Raw genomic sequence first — 24,037 nt, forward strand, 5'->3', positions numbered from 1 at the left:
CGCTCCATAACTTGAACACTATTTTACTGCAGTTGATCAAGTTTATGAATGAAACAACTTGAAAGATTGTTTGTGAGCGAAGATATTTTTCAATGCTCTCCCTTCCTTGGTTTTCCTGCATCTGTGCACACTGCAGAGATCTTGCAAGTAATCCATTTCCAAACCTCTATTAAATCTCCATTGAGACAGGGAAGCTGCAGGCACACATCACAGTTATAGGTCTGCAGCCTGTCAAAATTTTCCCACCCTATAGAGAAGTGTCTAATTTTTCCATTCTCCTTGAGGGGCACTAAGTATTGATTTCGTAATGCAGAATTATAGCCATTACACCTTACATCCGTCAGAGAGTTCTACACCGAGCCCTTCAACACTTAGACTCAAGGGAAGTCAAAAGGTTCTGATGGGCTCTTTTCTTTGATACAAATTTCTTCCTATGAATGCCAGATTCCACAGCCTAAATACAAAACTACCTAGAAGTTCCAGAAAAGGATATGTAATTGATTGGAGATAAAGCAATTAATACTTACATTTACAGGATACCTTGGTCTTCCTCCAGTTGCTAGAACAATATTTTTAGCAGTCAGAAGGGTCTACAAAAAAGAATCCATAATTTCCTGTCAAAATTGTTAGCCCAGTAGACAGATAAAGTTGTAAGGGACACACTCAGCTCATTAGACTTCTTGCAACAAATTGCCACTAAAGCCTCACAATAGTTGAATTAATGGTCTCAAAACCTTGACTGGCATTTGAGTGCAATGCCATAGAAGTGCCGCGTATCACCTCTTGGAGTGTTCAAAGTAGAAACTTTTGTTCATATTTCTACTGGATCTTCATTAACTGGTTATTATTATGTTCTCATGGCATTACTAATTTGCTTATTGCTATAATACAGCAACCTTATCAAAGCAATGGACAAATCCTGCTGGCTGTGACCAGTGGTGTTGACAGAATTTGCAGATGTTTAGTCAATGCATTGTACTTGTATGCATACCCTGCAAGTCTGAGACACTGACAGATTCAGAGGGGCCAAAACTGTCTCTACATCCCAACTCTAAACTCCACAAAGGCCCAAAGGCAGGGTCCAGCCTCACTGGGATTATCCAGCATTATGCTGGGAATATCAGCTCTCGGATTTTACGCTAGGTCAGGCCTTGCCTCACACTCTGAGACCCCATTGATTTCAGCTAGACCAGCGGATAAGCAGACAAAGGGGAAGGTATGTTTTTTTGATTATTACTTTGCTATGTTATTAATTATAAGTATTTTTATACTTTTAATTAACTTCTATTTCACTTCACTTTTAAAACCAAATAAATGCATTGACTGTTTTGACAATAAGCAAACCTCTATCCCAGTTTTGCATTCTGGCTGGGGATAGGAGCTCCGATCTACGCCACCCACGACCTCGTTAACTTGAACCCCCGCCAGCCAACTTGAGGTTACAGAGGGTCTGCGTGATCAGGTATCTGTATCTGGTCCGGGTAAACTGAGGGCAGCGAGGGCTGTGGGCAGCAGTAATTCTGAGCAGCAGTCCAGCATAATCCAGCCAAATATTTACATGACTGACACAAAGACTATCGTGAAAGATACCACACTACAGAAGCTCTCTCCATTTTATAAATTCCGCTGGTAACGTTTGATTATTTTTAACCAAACAAAATCTCTTACTCCTGAATATTTACATTATTGCTTCTCAATCACCTTCTCCTCACTCACGGGCTACATTTCCAAATACACAAGTAGAAAAGAACAGAAGTAATTTTCACAAGATCACAAGACAAGGGAGCAGAAGCAGGCCACTCGGCCCACTCAAATCTGCTCCAAAGAAAAGGGAAAAAAGAAAAAGAAATGAGAAGTTGGGGGGGGGGGGGGGTGCAAAAAATAAAAACACTATTCTAACCCCAATTTCCAGCCTTATCCCCATATACCCCGACTATTTAGATATCTATCTCTCTCTTCCTTAAACGCCTCCAATGATCTGGTCTCCACTGCTGTACATGGCAAGGAATTCCACAAATTCACCACCCTCTGGCTAAATTGTTTCAAAGGCCAACTGTTCAATGAAGACTGGGGAAACTGATCTTGAATAAACTTGACTGGCAAGCCAAAAGGATTATTTAAGAGCCTTTGGTTAGAGCCAACAGAAACTTTCAGCATTTTCACAAATGCTTTATTCCTCTCCTTCCCACCAAGCCATGTAGATAACTATATGGATAGAAGTTTAGAGGGCTATGGGCCAAACGTGGGTAGATGGGACTAGCTTGCTGGGTAATACAGTCTACATGGACAAGTTGGGCCAAAGGGCCTGCTTCCATGGTGTTAAACTCTAGGACAAAATCTGATTAATCAGAAAGCTTCCCTCCCTCATATTCCACCTTGCTAAAACAAAATCCATGCTTACAACGCACTTACTTTTTCACCTTTTTTGGACTCCCCTTGAATGGTATGTTGGTCCACAAAAACACCCTTGAGATTCAGGTATTTCACCTTCCTGTTAAAGATGAAAGGGTAAAGCTTCATTTCAGAAATTATATGCATGGTAAATATGATTTCTGATATATAAAATCTTACGTTTGCTTAAGAAACTGAAACAGATCATGCAAGTTCCATGCAGAAACGGCTGACAGATGCATCTTACACTCACTTATCTTGAAGTTGCACTAGATGTCCCCAGTTTAAGGATTTCACGTGGTTTTGAACAGCATTTGCCATGACACCCCTAAGGAGGAAAGGAAAGCATTGGTTATGCTGAATAGGTTAAATGCAATATCTAAACACCAGCTGAAGCACTGGAATCAGAGAGAGGCCCATAATGCACCCCTAATACATATGAGCAAAGAGATAGTCCTTCCGTTTAACCTTGTATCCAAATTACAACACCACTGATGCTCCATCAGTAATGCTCTAAAATGAGAGCTCAATTTAGGAGCCAATTTCAACTTCTGCAAAATAACTCAGAGCCATCAATAAGTGCTACCACAGAGGCCAAAGTTGAGATTTGCAGCTCAGTTCAATGTTACTAACTTACAATGCAATGCTGCCACTGCCAAGTTCATTGCAAAGTAATTCAAAACAAATATTCAGCTCAGGTGGACAACTTGGCAACATGGATGAGTTGGGCCGAAGGACCCCTTTCCAGGCTGTATAACTCTATGACTATAAATTTTCATATCTTATCATTTAACTTCCAAGAAATAGTGTGAAAACTATGAAACACTATCTATGGAGCTTGCCTAAATGGTTCTTGGCATAACTCAGGAGGCAAGAAATCCACTGAAACACAGGAGAGCATACATGGCATGAATTTTTTGGTTTGAGTACAGATAACAATTGAGAAGGTTTAAAACACTCTTGAAAGGGATTTAAAATATAAATATATAAGCAACAAACAATCTGCTGGAAGAACTCAGTGGGTTGAGCAGCATCTGTGGGAGGAAAGGAATTGTCAACCCAAAAGATTCTGCTCGACCCACTGAGTTCTTCCAGCAGATTGTTTGTTGCTCCAAATTCCAGCATCTTCAGTCTCTGGTATCTCCATACAATTATTTAAGGTTTTGTGGAGACCACATCTGACTAATTGGTCAAGTTATGGTTTCCTTATCTATAGAAAGATATATTTGCTTTGAAGGAGGTACAACTATATTCCACTAGAGAAAAAACAAACTTCTGGAGGAACTCAGTAGATGAGCAAAATCTGCAGGGGAAAGGAATTGTCAATGTTTCAGGATCGAGACCCTGCTCAATTCACTGAGTTCTTCCAGTTTGTTTTTTGCTTCAGATTCCAGTGTCTGCAGTCTGTTGCATCGCTATGTTTCACTAGATTTCCTGGCATGAGGGATAGAGTTAAGTGGGCCTATATTGTCTGGAGTTCAGAAGAATTAGAGCTAATCTCATTTAAATGTTTGAACCATTAGAAGGCTTGATGGACTTATGAGGCTCTTTCCCCTCTATAGGGCTGTCTAGAACTAGGTTTATGGGGTTGTATATGTAGGATTGAGATGAGAAGAAGTTTCTTCACTCAAGAGCTGTGAACCTTACAAATGCTCTACCTCAAGTCCGTGGATGCTCAGTAAGTGTGCTCAAGATCACGATTGATGGTATATTGAGAACTAATCAAGGAATGATGGCGATAGAGCTAAAAAGTGGGGCATATGCAATACTTCATCCATGGTCTTACTGAATGGTGGAGCAAGCTCAAGAGGCCATCAGAGGCACAACCATATTCATTCACCCAGATGATACCGATAGGACTATTTGTATACTGGGGATATTTCAAAACTAATTCAAAGATAACCAAATCAGATCAACTAACTCAGTATTGATCACAGTTTTTTTCTTTCTCCTTTCAAAAACATCAGGACAGGAGAAAAAAATTGTGAAAATTGGAAATTCCTTGTACAATGGAGCTACAAAAATTTGAACAATTTTTATTCAGGGAAAAAAAACAGAAACAAGTTATGATTCTGTTAGTTCTAATGGTTAGATACAGTTGAGGAAATGAGTATTTAACTTGGACTAGGATCCTAGAATTTCCAAGGAAAGAAGTAAACAAAAAAATGAACAAGTTTCAATGGTAGCCATCTCACTGAGGGGAATTCTTTCAAGGGATACTTGGACCCATTTCTGGTTGAACACCAACTCTTACAGCAGGGAATGCAGGCCAGAGTGATCCCCTAGACTAATTTTATAACCAGTTGAGTTGGTGAGCAATTTCCCAGATCCTTTCTCTGCCAAATAGACCTGGCTTGTTACGTGGTTTTGTACCAAGGATAATCACTTGGTTATGGGTCAGGGATGAATTGTATATACTGCAATTGACCATGCATTACAATTGTTTGGACAGACTGGAGGGTCTGGAGAGTTTTTACCTGCCTGTTATTGTTTATGTATACATTAAGTAGATTCTCTCTATCCTCTGCCAGCCAACTTTCACTCTCAATCCCAAATATATGTGGGGCAGACCCAAACTAAAACCAGATAAAGCTCTTTATTTACTTGGAGTCTGGCTGTGAAATGTTGCAGGTTTCTATATTTTTGTAGTTTGGACTTTAATCTACCCTTAAAAGGAAAACTTGCCTGAAGTTGTTAAAGGTAAATCATGGGCCAGAACATGCTGGAAATTATAGCAGTCCTGAGATGAACTGCTGGCATTTCTCCACATAAGCACCAAGTTCAGGATCCCACTTCACTTAAGTTTTGCTTACGTAGAGAGCACAAACTAATTTGGCTGCACTTACAAAGGAGAAACTTTCTGTTGCCTCTGCCCTAGGTTAGGCCCAATGTAGGAACAGCAAGCCAATTTATTTCTATGGAGGAGGAGGGGGCACAAAGTATTATGTAAGGAATGTAAAGAAAATAGATTAAATCCACAACCTCCAAGTAATTTATCTGAGGCCACTACTACTGTGTGAAAAAGTTCTTCCTCATGCCACCTTTTGGTTCTTTTGCCAACCTTTAATTCTGTTTCTTAATCCTCCTGCCAACTGGAGCAGTTTCTCCTTGGTTTGTCCAGACTATTCATGATCTTGAGTAACTTTCAAAGTATGTAAAGAAAGAGGGACCAAAACAATAACCTGTGTGTAGAGGTAGATGACATGGTAAAAGTTCCTGATGAATATTTTGCAAGTGTCTTCACAAGAAAGGGGGAAACGATCAGCTATGTCTTATTAAATTGCAGAGCAGGTTCGAGGAACCAAGTGACATACTCCTTCTCCTAATTCATATGTTTGTATGGCCTAGTGCCTTTAGCAGAGAGGTCAAGAAAACAGGGAGCAGTGAGTTCAAGTAATTGGGAGAAAGATTAAACAAGTGTTAATGGGAAGTTTTATCGTTCGAAGAATGGTAGGGGTCAGAAGTTACTGCGTGAAAGGATGGTAGAGTAAGAAATCCTCATCACATTTAAAAAGTACCTGGATACTTTGACAAAGTCCCACATGGGAGGCTGCTCCAGAAGGTTAAGTCGCTTGGCATTCAGAATGAAATAGCCAACTGGATTCAACATTGGCTTAGCGGGAGAAGCCAGAGATTGATGGTTGTCAGTAGTAGTGGCCTCAGATAAAGCTGAAGTGCCAGAAGCTCTCTTTATGACCCCATCTACCTGTGATGCCACTTTCAAGGAACTATAGATCTATATTTCCAAGTCCCTTTGTTCTACCTCAGAGCCCTACCATTCAATGTATAAGCCTCACCTTGGTTTGTCCTCCCAAATTGCAACACCTCACACTTGTCTGTATTAAATTCCATCTACCAGTTTTCAGCCTATTTTCCGAGCTGGTCAAGATCATGCTGCAAGCTTTGATAGCTTTCCATGGTGTCTACTACCCCCCCAATCTTGGCGTCATCCACAAATTTGCTGATCCAGTTTACCACATTATCATCTTCGGCTTTCATAAATCAGGGCACTGAGTACAAGAGTTGGGAATGTTATGGTGAAGTTGTACAAGATGTTGGTGAGGCTGAATTTAGAGTATTGTGTGCAGTTCTGGTCACCTCCCTACAAAAAAGATATCAGTAAGCTTGAAAGAGTGCAGAGAAAATTTACAAGGATGTTGCTGGGACTTGAGGACCTGAGTTATCGTGGAAGGTTGAATAGGTTAAGACTTTATTCTATGAAGCACAGGAGAATAAGGGGAGATCTTAGAGGTATACAAAATTATGAGGGGTATAGATAGGGTGAATGTATGCAGGCTTTTTCCCCCCAGGCTGCGCGAGACTAGAACTAGAGGACAGAGGTTTAGGGTGAAATATTTAAGGGGAATCTGAGGGGGAACGTCTTCACTCAGAGAGTGGTGCAAGTGTGGAACGAGCTGCCAGCAGAAGTGGTAGATGTGGGTTCAATTGTAACAGTTAAGAGAGGTTTGGATAGGTATGTGGATGGGAGGGATTTGGAGAGATATGGTCTGGGTGCAGGTAGATGGGACCAGGCAGAAGATCAGGTCAGCATGGACTAGATGGGCCAAAAGGCCTATTTCTGTGCTGTATGTAAACTGTGACTTGCAGGGTGACAGACTTAGTAATGGAAGGTTGGATTAGGCTAGTGCATTTTCAACCAACATTGAGATGTTAGGCTGAATGGCTGCCTTAAGTGTTGTAAATATCCTATAATTCCATTCTGTGAACATTTCTATCAAACCTTCACTTGACATTTTGTGTTCCAAGAAAAGGAACCCCAGTTTCTCCAGATAACTGAAATCTCACATCCCTGGAGCCATTGCAATCAGTCTTTTCCACACCCCCTCTGGCTTTCTCGTTCTTCCTAAACTCACCAGAAATCACCAGAACACTCGAGTTGTGGCAAAATTAGCATTGTGCAAAGGTTCACCATAACTTCCTTGGTTTTAAGGTAAGATATCTTTATTAGTCACATGTACATCGAAACACACAGTGAAATGCATCTTTTTGCGTAGAGTGTTCTGGGGGCAGCCCGCAAGTGTCGCCATGCTTCCAGCACCAACGTAGCATGCCCACAACTTCCTAATCCATACATCTTTGGAATGTGGGAGGAAACCAGAGCACCCGGAGGAAACCCACGCAGACACGGGGAGAACGTACAAACTCCTTACAGACTGTGGCCGGATTTGAACCTGGGTCACTGGTGCTGTAAAGTGTTACTCTATGTCTGTTCATGAAGGCCAGAATCTATGGTTTTTTTCAAAGAACTACATATTCAACCTGTCCTACCACTTTTCAAGGTCAGTCACTGCACCCCCTTTGGAAGTGTATCCTTTAAAATATATTGCCTCTCCCTGTTCTATGTATAAAAATATTTCACACTTCTCTGCATTACATTTCACCTTCCTATGTCTGCCCAATCCATTTGCAGTCTTTGGCCTCCTGAAATCTATCACTGTCGTCCACAACTCCAGGTTGTGTTACTGGTAACTTTTGAAACTGTGCCCTACACGCCATTTTCAATTCATTGATACATAACAAGAAAAGCAGTGTTCCTGGTATTGATCATTGGGAAAATTTATACTTTTCTCCATTCTTCACTAAATTTTCCTGTTCCTAAATCAATTCTGCATCCATGCTGGCATTGCCTCGATTATTGCAGGGGCTTCAATTCTGGTGACTTTCCCGTAAAGGAACGCCATTATACCTTTTGACTGGATACAGACATCACACCAACTACAATGCCCTCATCTACTCTTTGCTACCATATTAAACATAGACCCAGGCAAACTACCCAATAAGCCATGTGGCCTCTTCAATACTAACAATTTTATTAATCTACAATTCATTTTCAATTTCTAAAATAAAGGTGTATTTCTTCTTTAAGTAGATTTTTCTCATCCCTTGGCTCCCCTTCGGTTAGCCTCTTGTATCCTATTTTATATCTCCACCTGCAATAGTAAATGTGTATACAGTCCATTAACTGATGACTAAAGTATACTATCTGCCCGAGGATAGACAGCATGAATCAAACACCTGCTATTTTTGTTGCCTGATGGGAACGCCTCCCTGAAGCAACCTGACAGCTGTATGTTTATCATGCATCAGTTAAAGAGCAGACAGGTTAAAATGACTTCTTCTTCACGTCAGAGGTGTGAGGCAACACACAGACTTGCCATTGGGTTTAGAGAGAATTATCAAACCAACATTCTTTTATATTCCAGTCACTTTCCAAACCTGACTGGCGCCTCACTGCCCAAATGTGCCTTTGGCTGACAGGTGAGATCATCAGACTGGTGCCACACAAATTCAAAACAGATTAACTCATTTCCAACCGACATCTTTAAGAAAAAGAAACGCCTTAAAAAGTTAAAAAAAAATCAGTGTTATAACTTTTAGCCTTTATAGTACACCGCAGGCAAACAATCAGATTAACTGGTTTCCTCTGCGGTCATCTTTCCAGCTTATAGTTCTGTCTTTTTTTTTAAAAATTGCAACATTATTAAGCTACTTCAAATATTGTTGATTTTAGGATATGTTGTCATAAATAAAGGACAGTCTAGTTATACTGCCAAGCTTTTATCAATAGAAAGAAATGTCCACAGCAGAACAGAATATATTTGAGAGTCAGATTCAACTCATCCACAGCCACCTTTTATTTCTTCTCTCACCCATTTTTGGCCTCCACCATCATTTCTTCTGTCCTTTTTCCTGCCTTCCACCTTATCACTGGTTTCCCTTTCAACCCATCCTTCCCCTTCAACCCATCCTTCCCCTTCAACCCATCCTTCCCCTTCAACCCATCCTTCCCCTTCAACCCATCCTTTTCATCGTTTCACCACTTGGTCAAAACTTGCAGCATTTGAAACCCTGTCCACTCCTGATGAAAGTTCACTGGAAGAAAAACTACTTCCTTTTCCCAACACAAATGTGGAATGTTTTCAGCCAATTTCTGTTTATATTTCAGATTTCACTGACTCCGATATTTGTTAATGCACAGAACTAGTGTAGATCTCCTTTCTTGGCCTAAATTCAAAGATCCACTTCCACGGATAAGTCCACACTCCCTGTGACCTGCAATCGGAATTTATCCACAGTGTAATCTGGAGTGAAAAATAAACCCTAGACACGCAGCATATTCAAAATATGATGGGTTACTACCAAAAGCCCTTGGTCACACTAACGGACAAATAAAGAACTGCATTTCTCAGGTAACTAGCCTTAAGCCAGATTTATTAAGGAAAATAAAACCAGCAGAGAAAAGGTTAAGAACTCTTGATATTCCATACAGCGCACAGGATCTGTTTCAAAATAATGAAATATTTTTGCACTATTTAGTTTTGTAATTTAGAGTAGTTTTACGTCTTTGTACTTTACTACTACCGCAGAACAACAAATTTCATGCCACACAAGTCAGTGATAATAAATCTGATTCTGATCTTCAGTGCATTACGGCATCTTCACTACTTTTTATTCATTTACAAGATGCAGGTATTTATTGCCCAAACCTAAATGTCATTGAGAAGGCAGCATGAACCATCTTTCTGAACTGCAGCCATTTTTCTGTTGAATGCACTCCCACAGTGTTGAGGTTATGAACTCCAGGATTCAGACCCAGCAACAATGAAGGAATGGCGATATATTTCCAAATCAGAATGGTGTGCGACTTGAAGAGGAACGTGCAAGTGCTGGTGTTTCCATACACTTGCTGTCCTTGTACCTCTTGATGGTAGCGGTCACAGAGTTGGAATCAACAGCAAGAAATTGCAGGACATTTTGTAAATGGTACACCCTCTGTCCATGGTGCAGTGTTGGTGGAAGGAATGAACTTTTAGTATGGTAGACAAGGTGCCAAATGAGCAGGCTCAAGAAACAAAGGCTCACAAAAGTATCCTTAAAGTATGACCCCAATCATAAACATTCTGTATCTTCATCATATAGACTGGAACTAAGGGGATACAAGGGCAACTTAACCAATCACACAACGTTGCTAATCAATGAAAAGTGAGCAGAGACACTGAAACCAACAGCAGGTTATCAAACAAAAAAAACAACACAGGTTAAACTGAAGAACTCTGATACAGAGGCAGTAATAACTTTGCAGGTTCTTGGGAAAACTGGTCATGGCTTTTGCTGTTACTTATATGTGTCATGTGTTGAAGATTACACCCTGAATCAATCAACATAACACAGTTATCAAGAGCTGAATTCTCTGATACCCAAGATGCATTCAGGAACCAAAGACATTTTTAAACTTACAACAATCCTAATAACTATATATTACCATAAAGAAATTTTAAAATGTAGAATCTATTATGTTTCAAAACAAGACATGCCCCAATTTATTACAAGAACACCTCATAAAGATGTTACTTTAGCTCCCTCACATTGGGGTTTGGTTTGTCGCCACCCACCCTGACAGCCGCCAATGCAACTGAACCCACGGTTACCGTTGAGTCTTCTGGAGAGTGAACCCGAGGAAAGCATCTGGCCCAGATGGTGTCCCTAGCCGTGTCCTCAGATATTGTGCTGATCAGTTGGCTGGGGTATTTACAGACATAGTTAACCTCTCCCTCCTTCAGTCTGAGGTTCCCACCTGTTTTAAGAAGACCACTATTATCCTGGTACCTAAGAAAAGCAAGGTAACATGCCTTAATGACTACCGACCAGTGGCTCTGACATCCACCATCATGAAGTGCTTTGAAAGGCTGGTCATGGCACACACTAACTCTAGCCTCCCGGAAAACCTCGACCCACTGCAATTCGCCGACCACTGAAACAGGTCCACAGTGGACGCCATCTCCCTGGCCCTACACTCATCTCTGGAGCATCTGGACAGTAAAGACACCTACGTTAGACTATTGTTTATTGACTACAGCTCTGCCTTCAATACTATAATTCCAAGCAAACTCATCACCAAACTCCGAGACCTGGGACTCAACACCTCCCTCTGCAACTGGATCCTTGACTTTCTGACCAACAGACTGCAATCAGTGAGGACAGGTAGCAACACCTCCGGCACAATTATTCTCAGCACTGGTGCCCCACAAGGCTGCGTCCTCAGCCTCCTACCCTACTCCCTATATACTTATGACTGCGTGGCCAGATTCTGCTCTAACTCCATATACAAGTTTGCAGATGATACCACCGTTGTAGGCCGTATCTCAAATAATGATGAGTCAGAGTACAGGATGGAGATAGAGAGCTTAGTGACATGGTGTCCTGACAACAACCTTTCCCTCAATGTCAGCAAAACAAAAGAGCTGGTCATTGACTTCAGGAAAGGGGGCGGTGTACATGCACCTGTCTGCATCAATGGTGCTGAGGTCAAGAGGGTTGAGAGCTTAAAGTTCCTAGGAGTGAACATCACCAATAGCCTGTCCTGGTCCAGCCACGTATACGGCACGGCCAAGAAAGCTCACCAGCACCTCTGCTTCCTCAGGAGGCTAAAGAAATTTGGCATGTCCCCTTTGACACTCGCCCACTTTTATCAATGCAGCATAGAAAGCATCCTATCTGGATGCATCACAGCTTGGTATGGTAAATGCTCAACCTGGGCCAGCAAGAAACTGCAGAGTTGTGGACACAGCCCAACACATCATGAAAACCAGCCTCCCCTCCATGGACCCTGTCTATACCTCTCGCTGCCTTGGTGAAGCAGCCAGCATAGTCAAAGAGCCCACCCACCCAGGTCATTCTCTCTTCTCCCCTCTCCCATCAGGCAGAAGATACAGGAACCTGAGAGCACATACCATCAGGCTCAAGGACAGCTTCTATCCCACTGTTATGAGACTATTGAATGGTTCCCTTATACGATGAGATGGACTCTTGACCTCACAATCTACCTTATTATGACCTTGCACCTTTACTTGTCTACCTGCACTGCACTTCCTCTGTAGCTGTGACACTTTACTCTGTACCGTTATTGTTTTTACCTGTACTAACTCAATGCACCGTGTAATGAATTGATCTGTACGAACGGTATGCAAGACAAGTTTTTCGCTGTACCTCAGTACAAGTGAAAATAATAGATCAATACCAATACATTGTCAGCCTGAGGAGTTAATTAAATATTTCTTCCCATCCCACTTCCACAAATTAATGAACAGATAGAGAAGTAAAGGATGTTAAGTGCAATCATTATTCTCTGTAACTAATGCTACTGTTTTTAAATGGTGCTGCTGGTAAGATACCTTCAAAATACATGTCATGACCAGTAGTTTTATGCTAATCACAAAAGGTCCTATTTAGCCGTCAGTGTAAAGATTAATTGTGCTCCTTGCATTAGGATTTATTGTACAGTAGATATAATCTACTGCATGGCAACACTCCAAATGCTCCAGGTGCAAGGAAAGGAGAAACTACAGCATGCACAAAGGGAAAACATTATAGTTACAAAGTGTTGCCTAAATTGTTTACACAGATGACAGTTGCCATGATAGTGTGCCAATAAGTCTTGCAGACTGGAATGTTGTGGGTCCAAATCTGGTCATTGTGGTCAGTGCTAGTCAAATCTGATCTCATCCAGGATGGTAACAGAGGTACTACATTTCAAGACCAGGGAAAGGAAGAGTTAAACAGACATAGTTGATGACCACCACTATATCCTCCCATCCCCAAGCAAAGGGAAAAATGAGCATATCATTGTAAGAGACAGAATAAGCTTGGCTACAATATTTCCCATGATTAATTTAAGCTTGCAATAAGGACACCTCCTTGGGTGCACAGCTACAGATCGAACTAGTGCATACTTTACCATACAGCAGCAATAAAAGGACAACCACACATCTGCAAACTGCAAATCTCAAGCAAACTAAGTAATCCTTTCAAGAAGTTTAGAGGATAACTACTGCATTAGTCTTATAACTGTAAAAGTGTGTAAACAACTATGAAAATTCAGCTAAAGAAAAATCTAACTTAAGCAAATATTGTAGAAAAAGCATTTATATAAGATGCATTTCACTGTGTGTTTCCATGTACATGTGACTAATAAAGATATCTTATTTAGACTGAATTCACATTCAGAGCTATCAAAGATTGTAACCAATGGATTGCTTTTGAATTGCTTTCGCTGTTGTAATGCAGATAAGTGTGATAATCAACTTACATGTAGTGAGGTCCAACAAAGAGCATAAAATCTGAATGACCTATTAAAAATGTTTACAGAAAAACTCACTGAGAGAGCAATGTTAGTCAAGGTACTAAAACTACCTTAGAACATAGAACAGTATAGCACAGGAACAAGCCCTTCGGCCCACAATGTCTGTGCCAACCACGATGCCAATTTACACTGCACGTTGGGTCTATATCCCTCAGTTCCCTGCCTGTGCACGTGCCTGTCTAAAGGTCTCTGAAATGGTGCTATCATATTTGCTTCCACCACCTCCTCTGGCAGCATATTCCAGGCACCTGCCACTCTGTGTTTAAAAAAAACTTGCCAGGTAAATCTCCTTTGAACTTTCCCCCTCTCACCTTCAAGCTATGCTCTCTAGTATTTGACATTTCCACCCTAGAAAAAAGACTAACTACCTTGTCTACGTCTCACATAATTTCATATACTTTGAACAGGTTGCTCCCCAGCCTCTGAAAACAATCAAAGTTTGTCCAACCTCTCCAGGCAACCTTAGTGAACCTCTTCTGCACGCACTCCAAAGCCTCCACATCCTTCCTGTAATGCGATGACCAGAACTACACACAATACTCCAAATGTGGCTGCAACATGTCTTCCCGACATTTATACTCAACACCCCGACTGACGAAGGCAAGTATGCCATACACCTTCTTTACCACCCTATCCACTTGTATTATCACTCTCAGGGAACTATGGACTTGCACTGCAAGATCCATCAATGCTTCCAACAGTCCTGCCATTAAACTCCTTAATAAACAACTACAGACCACTGGACAGTTAGAGAGCAAAATCCCATGTGAATCCCTGTACACAAGCAACTCTTGGATGGTAACCTTAAGTACCTGCTCATCCTTATTTAATGCTATGCAATCCATTGAATCTTGTCAAAACTACAAGCCACCCAATTGAAAGCTGGCACCTTAGACAATACAGTATTCCCTCACCACAGCACTGAAGTATTCAGCTACATTTTCTATTTAAATCTCAGAGTGCACGGTGAACGCTCAATAACCTCAGCCCTGAAGGCAAGAATGATGCAAAAGTTGACTCAAGCAGATATTTGCTGACATAAAATACAATGCAAGGTGCAAAAGTGTGCACATGCAAGATATCTTTATTAGTCACATGCACATCGAAACGCACAGTGAAATGCACCTTTTGCGCAGAGTGTTCTGGGGGCAGCCCGCAAGTGTCGCCACGCTTCCGGCGCCAACATAGCATGCCCACAACTTCCTAACCTGTATGTCTTTGGAATGTGGGAGGAAACCAGAGCACCCAGAGGAAACCCACGCAGTCACCGGGAGAACATACAAGCTCCTTACAGACAGTGGCCGGATTTGAACCCGGGTCGCTGGCGCTGTAAAGTGTTACGCTGACTGCTACACTACCGTGCCTGCCACTCACACTGGCAATATTCTCATATAAACAAGACTGGCGTAATTAACTCTAGAGTTTATGTCCCTAAGTGCATGTAACTAACATCGGATGAGCAATCTGCATAACTCCTCTCCTGATTTGACCATTTTACTCCCCTGGGAAGACATCGGATAAATGCCTCACCCCACCTCAGGACTTTCAACTGCTATAAATGGAGTCCTTGAACAACCAAATAATTAGTTATGGAGACAAGAGACTGCAGATGTTGGAATCTGCAGCAAAACAAAAGCTGCTGGAGAAACTCAGCAGGTCAAGCAGCATCTGTAGAGGGAAATGGACAGTTAACGTTTCAAGTCAAGGCCCTTCATCAGGGCTCTTGAGAGAGCCAGCACGGAGGGGGCAGGGAGCAGGCAAGAGCTGGTAAGTGATAGGTGGATCCAGGTGAGGTAGGATGGCAGATGGAGCCAGGAGGGGTATGGTAGAGTGGAGACAGTGATAGAGGTTGGGAGGGGATAGGTGAAGGCAACAATTTAAGTATGAACATACCAGTCATGACGTACAGGCAGAGATATATCCCAACCATATTTCTTGGCATCTTTAATGGCATTACCCAGAAGGGCTCCATGGTGCATTAACTTTTTTGGAATACAGCCCACATTGACACAAGTGCCACCAAGGCCCCATCTCGTGCCTAAAAGGTAAGTAAACGACAGCATATTAAATATTGCACACTTTGCAGCAAATGCCTACATCCCTAAAAATGAACAAGACTGAATTAAGAAAAATAAAACATATATGTTCTATGTTCTCAGAATATCCAAAGTACATGTTTTTTAAGCAAATTTGTAGGGGGGGGGGGGGAGGGAGCAGACTACACACAGCAAGACTTCACAAATAGCAGAATAAATTAAATGATGAGTTAACATGCTTTAGTCAAGTTTACTGAGGTAAGATTGAGGCCCAAAATATCCCTTACTCTTCTCCACACAGTGCCTATAATTCTTTATGTCCATCTACTTGACCAAAACTGGAGTAATTTCGAGAAGAGCTTCAAGTTCCTAGGAGTGAACATCACCAACAGCCTGTCCTGATCCAACCACGTAGATGCCACGGCCAAGAAAGCTCACCAGCGCCTTTACTTCCCAAGGAGGCTAAAGAAATTTGGCATGTCCCCTTTGACACTCACCAACTTTTATCAATGCACCATAGAAAGCATCCTATCTGGATGCACCATGGCTTGGTATGGCAACTGCTCTGCCCGGGACCACAAGAAACTGTAGAGGGTTGTGGACATAGCTCAGCACATCACAGAAACCCGCCTCCCCTCCATGGACTATGTCTATACTTCTCACTGCCTCGGTAAAGCAGCCAACATCATCAAAGACCCCACCCACCCAGGACATTCTCTATTCTCCCCCCTCCCATCAGGCAGAAGATACAAAAGCTTGAAAGCACGTACCACCAGGTTCAAGGACAGCTTCTATCCTGCTGTTCTAAGACTATTGAACAGTTCCCTAGACCTCACAATCTACCTCATTATGACCTTGCACCTTATTGTCTACCTGCACCGCACTTTCTCTGCATTCTGTATTGTTTTACCTTGTACTACCTCAATGCACTGTGTAATGAATTGATCTGTATGAACGGTATGCAAGACAAGTTTTTCACTGTACCTCAGTACAAGTGACAATAATAAACCAATTCCAAAACAGGGCTGAGCCTTACATCTCATCCAAAAGACCAAAAGTGTCACAGACCCTCACTATTAAGATATCTTTCCAGATTATGTATTTGAGTCACTGATGTGAAGCTTGATCCTGCAAACCTCTGACACAGAAGTGAATGAGTTTCTAAATGCACCTCCTTTATTTTCACACGTGAATTGCATTTGTTAGATTACTCTGTTAAAGGAAATAGAATTGTTGTAATTTTCTTGTTTGTTTTTTGGGGTCTTTCCTTGGCCTCTGTCCCCACCGTTCATCAAAGGGGCAGACAGGAACATAGGTAGTTAAATAGTTAGGATTATAAAATGAATGCATTTCATTCACATTTATATTTGTTAACATAATCGATTTTTCAAATGTACTTCAAAGAAAATTAAACTGAGGGATGAAAGCTACAGGAAAGCTTCAGCAAGGTTTCTTGCTCTACAACTCTTGCAAGAGCAGAACAAGGATCATAAGAAATGGAATTGGATTCATCTGGGAGGTGTGAGAGAGCATAAATGATGCTGTGTTAGAAAAGGCTGCAGATTAGGCAGGGAGAGAAGACAAGAGACTGCAAGACAAAGGAGTTCAATCTGCGCAACAGTCAATTGTGTGCACAAGAAAGAAATGTTGGTGATTCCATTAACAAAGTCTTTCAGTTCTTCAAAAAGTCAGAACTGTGTAGCAAGTTCTAACTTTTTTTGGACAAATAGAAGGAAGCAACTCGAGCTCCATCCCTGTTGGGAACGGAAGACCACTAGTCAGGGCAGGGTGACTAAGGTCAGGGACTAATACTTCAGCCATAGAGTATGAAAGCTTGCCTGTTGTCATGGAACCAAACCTTCAGCAAATATGAATTTAATGTTACCAACATTAAAGGGGGTACATCTTACAGATAGAGATGAGAGAATTTACAATGGGAAGGAAATAAGGAAATCCTCAGAAAAATTAAATGTTAGAGAACTTAGGGTCCGGCAAAAATGAGGAAATGAAGGAAATAAGTATTAGTCACGAAGTAGTACCCACTCCTGACAGTTAGGTATTCTAAAGGGTGGCACAGTGCCACAACTCGTAGAGCTGCTGACTCACAGCGCCAGCTACCCAGGTTCAATCCTGACCTCCAGTACTGTGTGCGGAGCTTGCACGTTTTCCCTGTGATCCCGATGGGTTTTCTCTGGGTGCTCCGGTTTCATCCCACATCCCAAAGATGTGCAGCTTGGTAGGTTAATTGGCCACTGTAAATTGTCCCTCATGTGTGATGAGTGGTAGAATTTGGGGAAGAGTAAATAAGTGGAATTAATATAGGATAATATAAACGTGTGGCTGATGGTCAACATGGAATCAGAGTGCTGAAGGGCCTGTTTCTGTGCTCTAGTCCTCTATGATAGCACCAATGAAGTAGGTGAACTTGATAGCTAATAAATCCCAAGAACCCAATGATCTGCATCCTAAATTTTTGAAAGAGATGTGTATAAAATTAATGGATGCTCTAGCTATCACCATACAACATTTTATAAATTTTGGAACTATTCCTGTGGATTGAAGGGTAGCAAATGTGACCCAGCTACTTGAGAAAGGAGGAAGAGAGAACACAGTAGTGGGGAAAATGCTGGATATCATAATGAATCATGTAATAATAACACCTTGAAAAGAACAATAGGATTGAGTAGAGTCAGCGTGGATTTATGAAAGGAAAAATCACTTTGGATTAATCTGGTGCAGTTCTTTGATAATGTGACCAGTAGATAAGGGAAACCAATGGATGTGGTTTATTTGGATTCTTGGAAGGCTTTTAATAAGGTCCCATACAGGAGGTTGGTCAACAATGTTACAGCACATGGATTGGGGGTAATATACTGACATGGACAGAGAATCAGTTAACAGACAGAAAACAAAGAGTGGAAATAAATGGATCCTTCTCAGGTTAGCAGGTTGTGACCAGAGGGACACTGCAGGAATTGGTTCATAGGCCCCAGCTATTCACAATCTGTATCGGCAATTACACTGAGGAGACCAATGCCACATTTCCAAGTTTACTGATGATACTTATGGGATTATGCGTGTACAAAGGATGCTAAGAGACTTCAAGGGAATATAGACAAGATGAATGAGTGGGCAAGAATATGGCAGATGGAATAAAATGTGGAAAAAATGGTGCATAAAACAGAAAGGCAGAATATTTTATAAATGGCCAGAGACTGGCCGGTCATGATGTTCAAAGGGTGTGCTTGAAATCAAAAGGCAACATGAAATTATGTGGGGATTGAAGTATTGCTGGCTGTACAAGTGTCAGACAGAGGGAGGGAGGGGTATCAGAGGTTGTAGTTATTGTAATCTCTCAACTCAAGTAAAGGCAAATTACAGAATAAGTTCTGGTTTCACGCTATTAATTAAATCACCATGTCTGACACTTGTATGGATGACATTAGTTTTATCTCCACCCACTGTAAACGTACGTAGGCTTAGCAGAAACTCTCCTCCTACAGCCAAGAAGTTCAGGCCTAAAGAAAGCTGGAGTGTACCTTGGGGGCAGAATTAAGGCCTGCTGGAAGGCCCCAGTCACAGCCTTCTGCCACTTAATGTAGTTAATCAAAGAGAAGTATTACGTGTGTTTTTTCAAGGAAACAGGAAGGCTGCAGCTTGATACAGGGACTATGAATGGAATTCACACTTTCTCATTGCAGTCTCCCAGTGTCATTGTCCCTAATTAATGTGATTCTAAAGAATCTGAAATCAATTTAACCCTGTATCCACACCTGAGGAATGGTGAAGTGGAAAAGACTGCCTACAACTATAGAATGGGATTTGTGGGACTGATCCCAGTTATGAGTTATTGCCTCTTGAGGATGAGGGCTTAAGGATAAAAGAGAGACGGTGGGCAGGATACGAATAAAAACTGAAATACCAACAGCCGCCACAGTGGCACATCCTGCCTAAACATAGAGGCGGTATTTTATAGTTCAGCTACAAATCTTGGTTCACTGAAGTACATCATCCAAAATATAGCCCACATCAATAAACCAGCAAAATAATGGCACAACACTGCCTGCCATTTCTAGTAGGAGACAAGGAAGGCTCCAGAAGAGATTCAATCTTGTGGGTACAGTGAATGCACTTGAATTATTCCAATCAAAATGTAATGCTAAAATTCAAGCATGAAGTTAAACTGACTGTAGGCAACTTTAAACAGAGGAATAATTTCCTTACCTTTAGGTGAAGGCTCCACATAATCTAATACTGCAACCTTCCTGCCATACTGGGCTGCTGTAGGGAATTGATTACAGGCAACCATTAGGTTATTGGTTTGTTTCGAGACATCTGTCCACTCAACAAGAAGATTCACCACCCTCCATACTGACCTCACAGACCGAGAGTGAAAGACATTGTGAAATTGCTGCTCAGTCAGGGAGTAGTGATCAACTATTCCACTGTGAGTAGCAATTTGGAGAATTTTGGATATATTTAAACACTATTTAAATGCAAAGAAGTCAAATAAATGATATTCATTTCCAGTGTGACAGGATATGAGAGGTGATTGAAATATTCACCCTTATAGTTTCGCACTACTTGCAACTAAAGTTCTCCATCTAGTGGCCCAGTTAAAAATACTGATTCTTCTTGTGGCTGAGATAATGGACCAAAGCCACGATCTGTGTTTACGGGCTGGTGGCAGACAGTATAGTCAGTGATCAGCTTGCAAGGAAAAAAGTAAAAACTTACCCTAACATTGTGACTGCAGGATAGTGGAACAAACATTTTAGACACCAGCTAACTTTAACATGAAGTTTCCCTTGATTGCATCCATATTAATTGCCTCAACTGCCTGTGGTATTGAGTTTCGCATCACAACCATTCTCCAGATAAATGTCATGAGAAAAGAGCTGGCAGTAGGCGCAAGTGGTTTGCTCTTTCAGTGGTCAGTACAGCCAGAGAGCCAAATGCAGACTTCAAGTACTATCTAGCTATGCTAGATGTGTTCCGCTTAATGTGGCTGTACTGACCTTTGAAAGCAAGCCAATCACTCCCACTCCCTGGTCCTTACCCATACACTTCACCCAGAGAATGGTTAGAATGTGCAACACAATACCACAATCAGCTGAGGCAATTAGTATGGGTGCACGTCAGGGAAAGCAAAATAAACACAGGGTAGAAAAAAGTGAGTTATGCTGACACAGAGAAATGGGGGGGCGGGGGGGAGAATATTTTGTATAACTATTTCATTCCCTTGATGAGGCCATTGCTGGCAAGGCCAGTACTTACAACTAACCCCTCTATTTCTCTCTAGAGGGAAGTTGGAAGCTGAGCTCAAAGCATTGCATTCTTAAAGCTGCCTGGAATTGGAGGTTCGGTGAAGGAACTGCAATGCATTTCCAAGTTAGAATGGCATACAGTTTGGAGGGGAACATAGCATAGTGGTCTCTCCATGAGTCCATCTGGTCTTCTGATAGAAATGACGTGGTTGGTAAAATAGCTGAAAGTGATTGGCCCACGAATATCGTTTAGGGGAACTCATTTGTCCTGACACTAATGATTGGCCTCAACAACGCAACCATCTTCCTTTGCTGACTACTTTTCCAGCCAGTGAGAGTTTTGGCTCACCATCTTTAAATCCCAACAACTTCATTTTTATCCTTGATGCCACTGTCAGTTAAATGCTACCTTGATAGTAAGGGCAGTCGCTCTCACCTTTGGAATTCAGCTCTTTGGTCTACATTTGAAGCCAATTGGTCCTGATATAACCCAAACTGAACACAAACGAGGAGAATTTTGGCATGTGACTTGATAGTATTCCTTCTAGCACTACATTAGAGATTGATGTAAACTGATGGGGTCATAACTGCCTTTGTTGTGCTTTTGTGGACAAGATGCACCTAGGTACTTTTCCCACACTTATGATATCATTACTGCACAGAAGGACATTTACTCCCATGCCTTAGTGGAACAGAACAAGTTGTGACGTAGCTAATTCCAGAGCATAAGTTCTCAATATTACAGCCAGGATTGTCTCTAGTGGTCTGGTCTTCTTACTACCACATTCAGGGAATCAAACTGGCTCAGTGGAATCTGCAATGACCGAGGTCCACTTGGCACTTCTGCCTTAAAATGATTACAAATACTTCTACCTTGTCTTATCATTCATATGCAGAACTGTGACTTATTGAGGATGGGCATGTAATGTGATTTTCTATTACTATTCATGACCAGATGTTACAGGACTGCAATACTTCGATCTGAGGGTTGTTTATAAGATCTTCTTTGTTAATTTCAAATAAATACTTTATTCATAAAAATATGTATAGGAAATACAACCATGACGTATCTTTCTTTACATTCATTGTACATTGAACCTATACATTCTCTTACACCAATGCCACTGTTGTTTATAGGATCGCTTAGCTGTGCATATCATGCGCCATCTACTGTTTAACACAGACATAACTCCATGCTGTAACTTCACAAGTTTGCTACTTCATTTTTAAGTACATATAGTGCACCCCATTCTACATTCCTCACTGAACCAGATTTGGCCCCCTAGCTTGATGAACACGCAATATGCTCAAAATGAACCATTAGAGCATTCTGGTTAAAGCTATTTAATTTGTACCTTCTTTAGAACAAGCAAGGCCACCAGAACCTCCTCCAATCACCAACAGATCATAGTCATGTCTTCCTGTAAAAACAAACCACCAACATTGAAATAAGGTCAAATGAAGAAGTTAGACATGGAGCAGTATTATGGATTCGCTAACCCAGCATCAATCAAGACCACATCCAGTCCCTGCAAACTGGAGCTCCCTAACATTACAAATGGAGATGAAAAGGTTGAGAATTTCCCTACAGAGCAGAAGGCAAAAACTTGGAGTTAAATAATCAATGTTTGTCACTTAGATTGTTTGGGTCCTTCTTCAACATGGAATAATTTTGCTAAATTCTGAGATCATCTTTTTGCCTGAGATGGAAAATGAAAATACAAAGGAAGAACACATCCTAAATCACAAAACAAAAGCCACATCTGGAACAATGTTTAATTTTAATTTAAACATAAGATACACAATGAAAATGGGCACTTTAAAGCAGTCTCAGTGTAGCTATAATGGGACACATTTCCCCAAACATTCTCCAACCCTGAAGAAATGAAGAAAGGACAGATTGGGAGAAACAAAAGGGAAGCCAAAGTTGAAGGGGTAGGGCAAAAAAGGGGTAAAGAGATATGACAGGAAAAGGGCAATGGGGCGAGGGATTGCAGAGGCAAAAGCTGGTGGAACTGAGAGGATGTGGACGGTGGGTGGTGAGGCAGTGAGGTGAGGAGAGCAGGAAACGAGGGCCATAGGATGGGGCAGAAGTTGAGGCAGCAGGGTAAAGGATGAACAATTAGGGGTTAGCAGAAGGGGCTGGTAACTGGGGCAAACAGGTGGGATGGGGCAGGGAAGGGGCTAAGGAGGCCACTGGCAAGTTGGGGGGGAGGGGGGTTGAAGAAGAGAGATTGCCCAGTCTGGGTTTGAGTGGATCCGACGGGTGTCTGTTCTTGGGAAGTGGAAACACCGTGTCCAGCCCTCCGCCCCTCTACCTGCTGCTAAACCCCGGGCTCCGGCCTTCGGCCCCTCTACCTGCTACTAACCCCTGAACTCCGACCCTCCGCTCCTCTACCTGCTTGTCAACCCCAAATCCGGCCCTCGGCCCTTCTACCTACCTGATAACCCCCAGGTTCCAGCCCTCAGCCCCCCTACCCGCTGCTAAACCCCGGGCTCCGGCAATCGGCCCATCTACCTGCTGCTAAACCCCGAACTCCGACCCTCCGCTCCTCTACCTGCTTGTCAACCCCAAATCCGGCCCTCGGACCTTCTACCTGCTGCTAACCCCCGGGTTCCGGTCCTCCGCCCCTCTACCTGCTGCTAACACCCCGGACACCGTCCCTCGGCCCTTCTACCTGCTGCTAACCCCCGGACACCGGCCCTCGGTCCCACCGCCCGCCGCCGGCTCCAGAGCCGCAGCGCCGCCATCTTGCCGCGCCGGAAGACCCCACGCCGGGCTGCCCGCCGCGCCGCCTGATCTCCGGTCCGCGGCAGAAACGCCCCCATGACCTTTCGTGCTTTAATGAGAATAGTTCAACCTTCCTTCCCAATTTGTCGACGTTTTATGAATCTTGACGCTGTGGGTTAGGGAGGGGGGGGGGGAAGGGTGGAGTTTGCGGCGGCGGTGGTCGGTCGCGGACCGCGCGCTGTAACGGCCGCGGCGCGAGCGGGCTGGGTCCTGACGGCGGTGGCGGGAAGGGAAGGGCGGCGCCGCGGCCGGTGGCGCCGGCGGGGCGGCGGGAGCTGCGCGGCGGGTCGGGTCGGGTCGGGCAGCGCCTGAGGAGAAGAGGTACAGAGCTCACGGAACGGCTGGGCGCCCTTTTCCCACCGCTGGATCGAAGTCAGCGTGGAGTTTATTG

The 24,037-nt window shown here is 42.6% G+C and overlaps 1 protein-coding gene across 2 annotated transcripts in view; it reads right to left on the reverse strand.

Annotated features, from left to right (window-relative positions):
- The window catches only part of txnrd2.2 (thioredoxin reductase 2, tandem duplicate 2), an 80,263-nt gene extending 56,597 nt beyond the window's left edge, over window positions 1-23,666 (reverse strand). For both annotated transcript variants that reach the window (XM_052031898.1, XM_052031899.1), the window contains exons 1-7: window positions 23,534-23,666; window positions 22,211-22,276; window positions 19,813-19,869; window positions 15,446-15,590; window positions 2,645-2,719; window positions 2,413-2,491; window positions 528-590 (exon numbers count right to left, since the gene is read on the reverse strand). In XM_052031898.1, coding sequence (XP_051887858.1) covers window positions 528-590; window positions 2,413-2,491; window positions 2,645-2,719; window positions 15,446-15,590; window positions 19,813-19,869; window positions 22,211-22,276; window positions 23,534-23,606 — 558 coding nt within the window. In that variant the 5' untranslated portion in view covers window positions 23,607-23,666. The remainder of the gene's footprint in view (window positions 1-527; window positions 591-2,412; window positions 2,492-2,644; window positions 2,720-15,445; window positions 15,591-19,812; window positions 19,870-22,210; window positions 22,277-23,533) is intronic.
- Window positions 23,667-24,037: the final 371 nt, after the last annotated feature.

This window comes from Pristis pectinata, chromosome 17, assembly GCF_009764475.1.
Source record: "Pristis pectinata isolate sPriPec2 chromosome 17, sPriPec2.1.pri, whole genome shotgun sequence".
NCBI classification, from domain to species: domain Eukaryota; kingdom Metazoa; phylum Chordata; class Chondrichthyes; order Rhinopristiformes; family Pristidae; genus Pristis; species Pristis pectinata.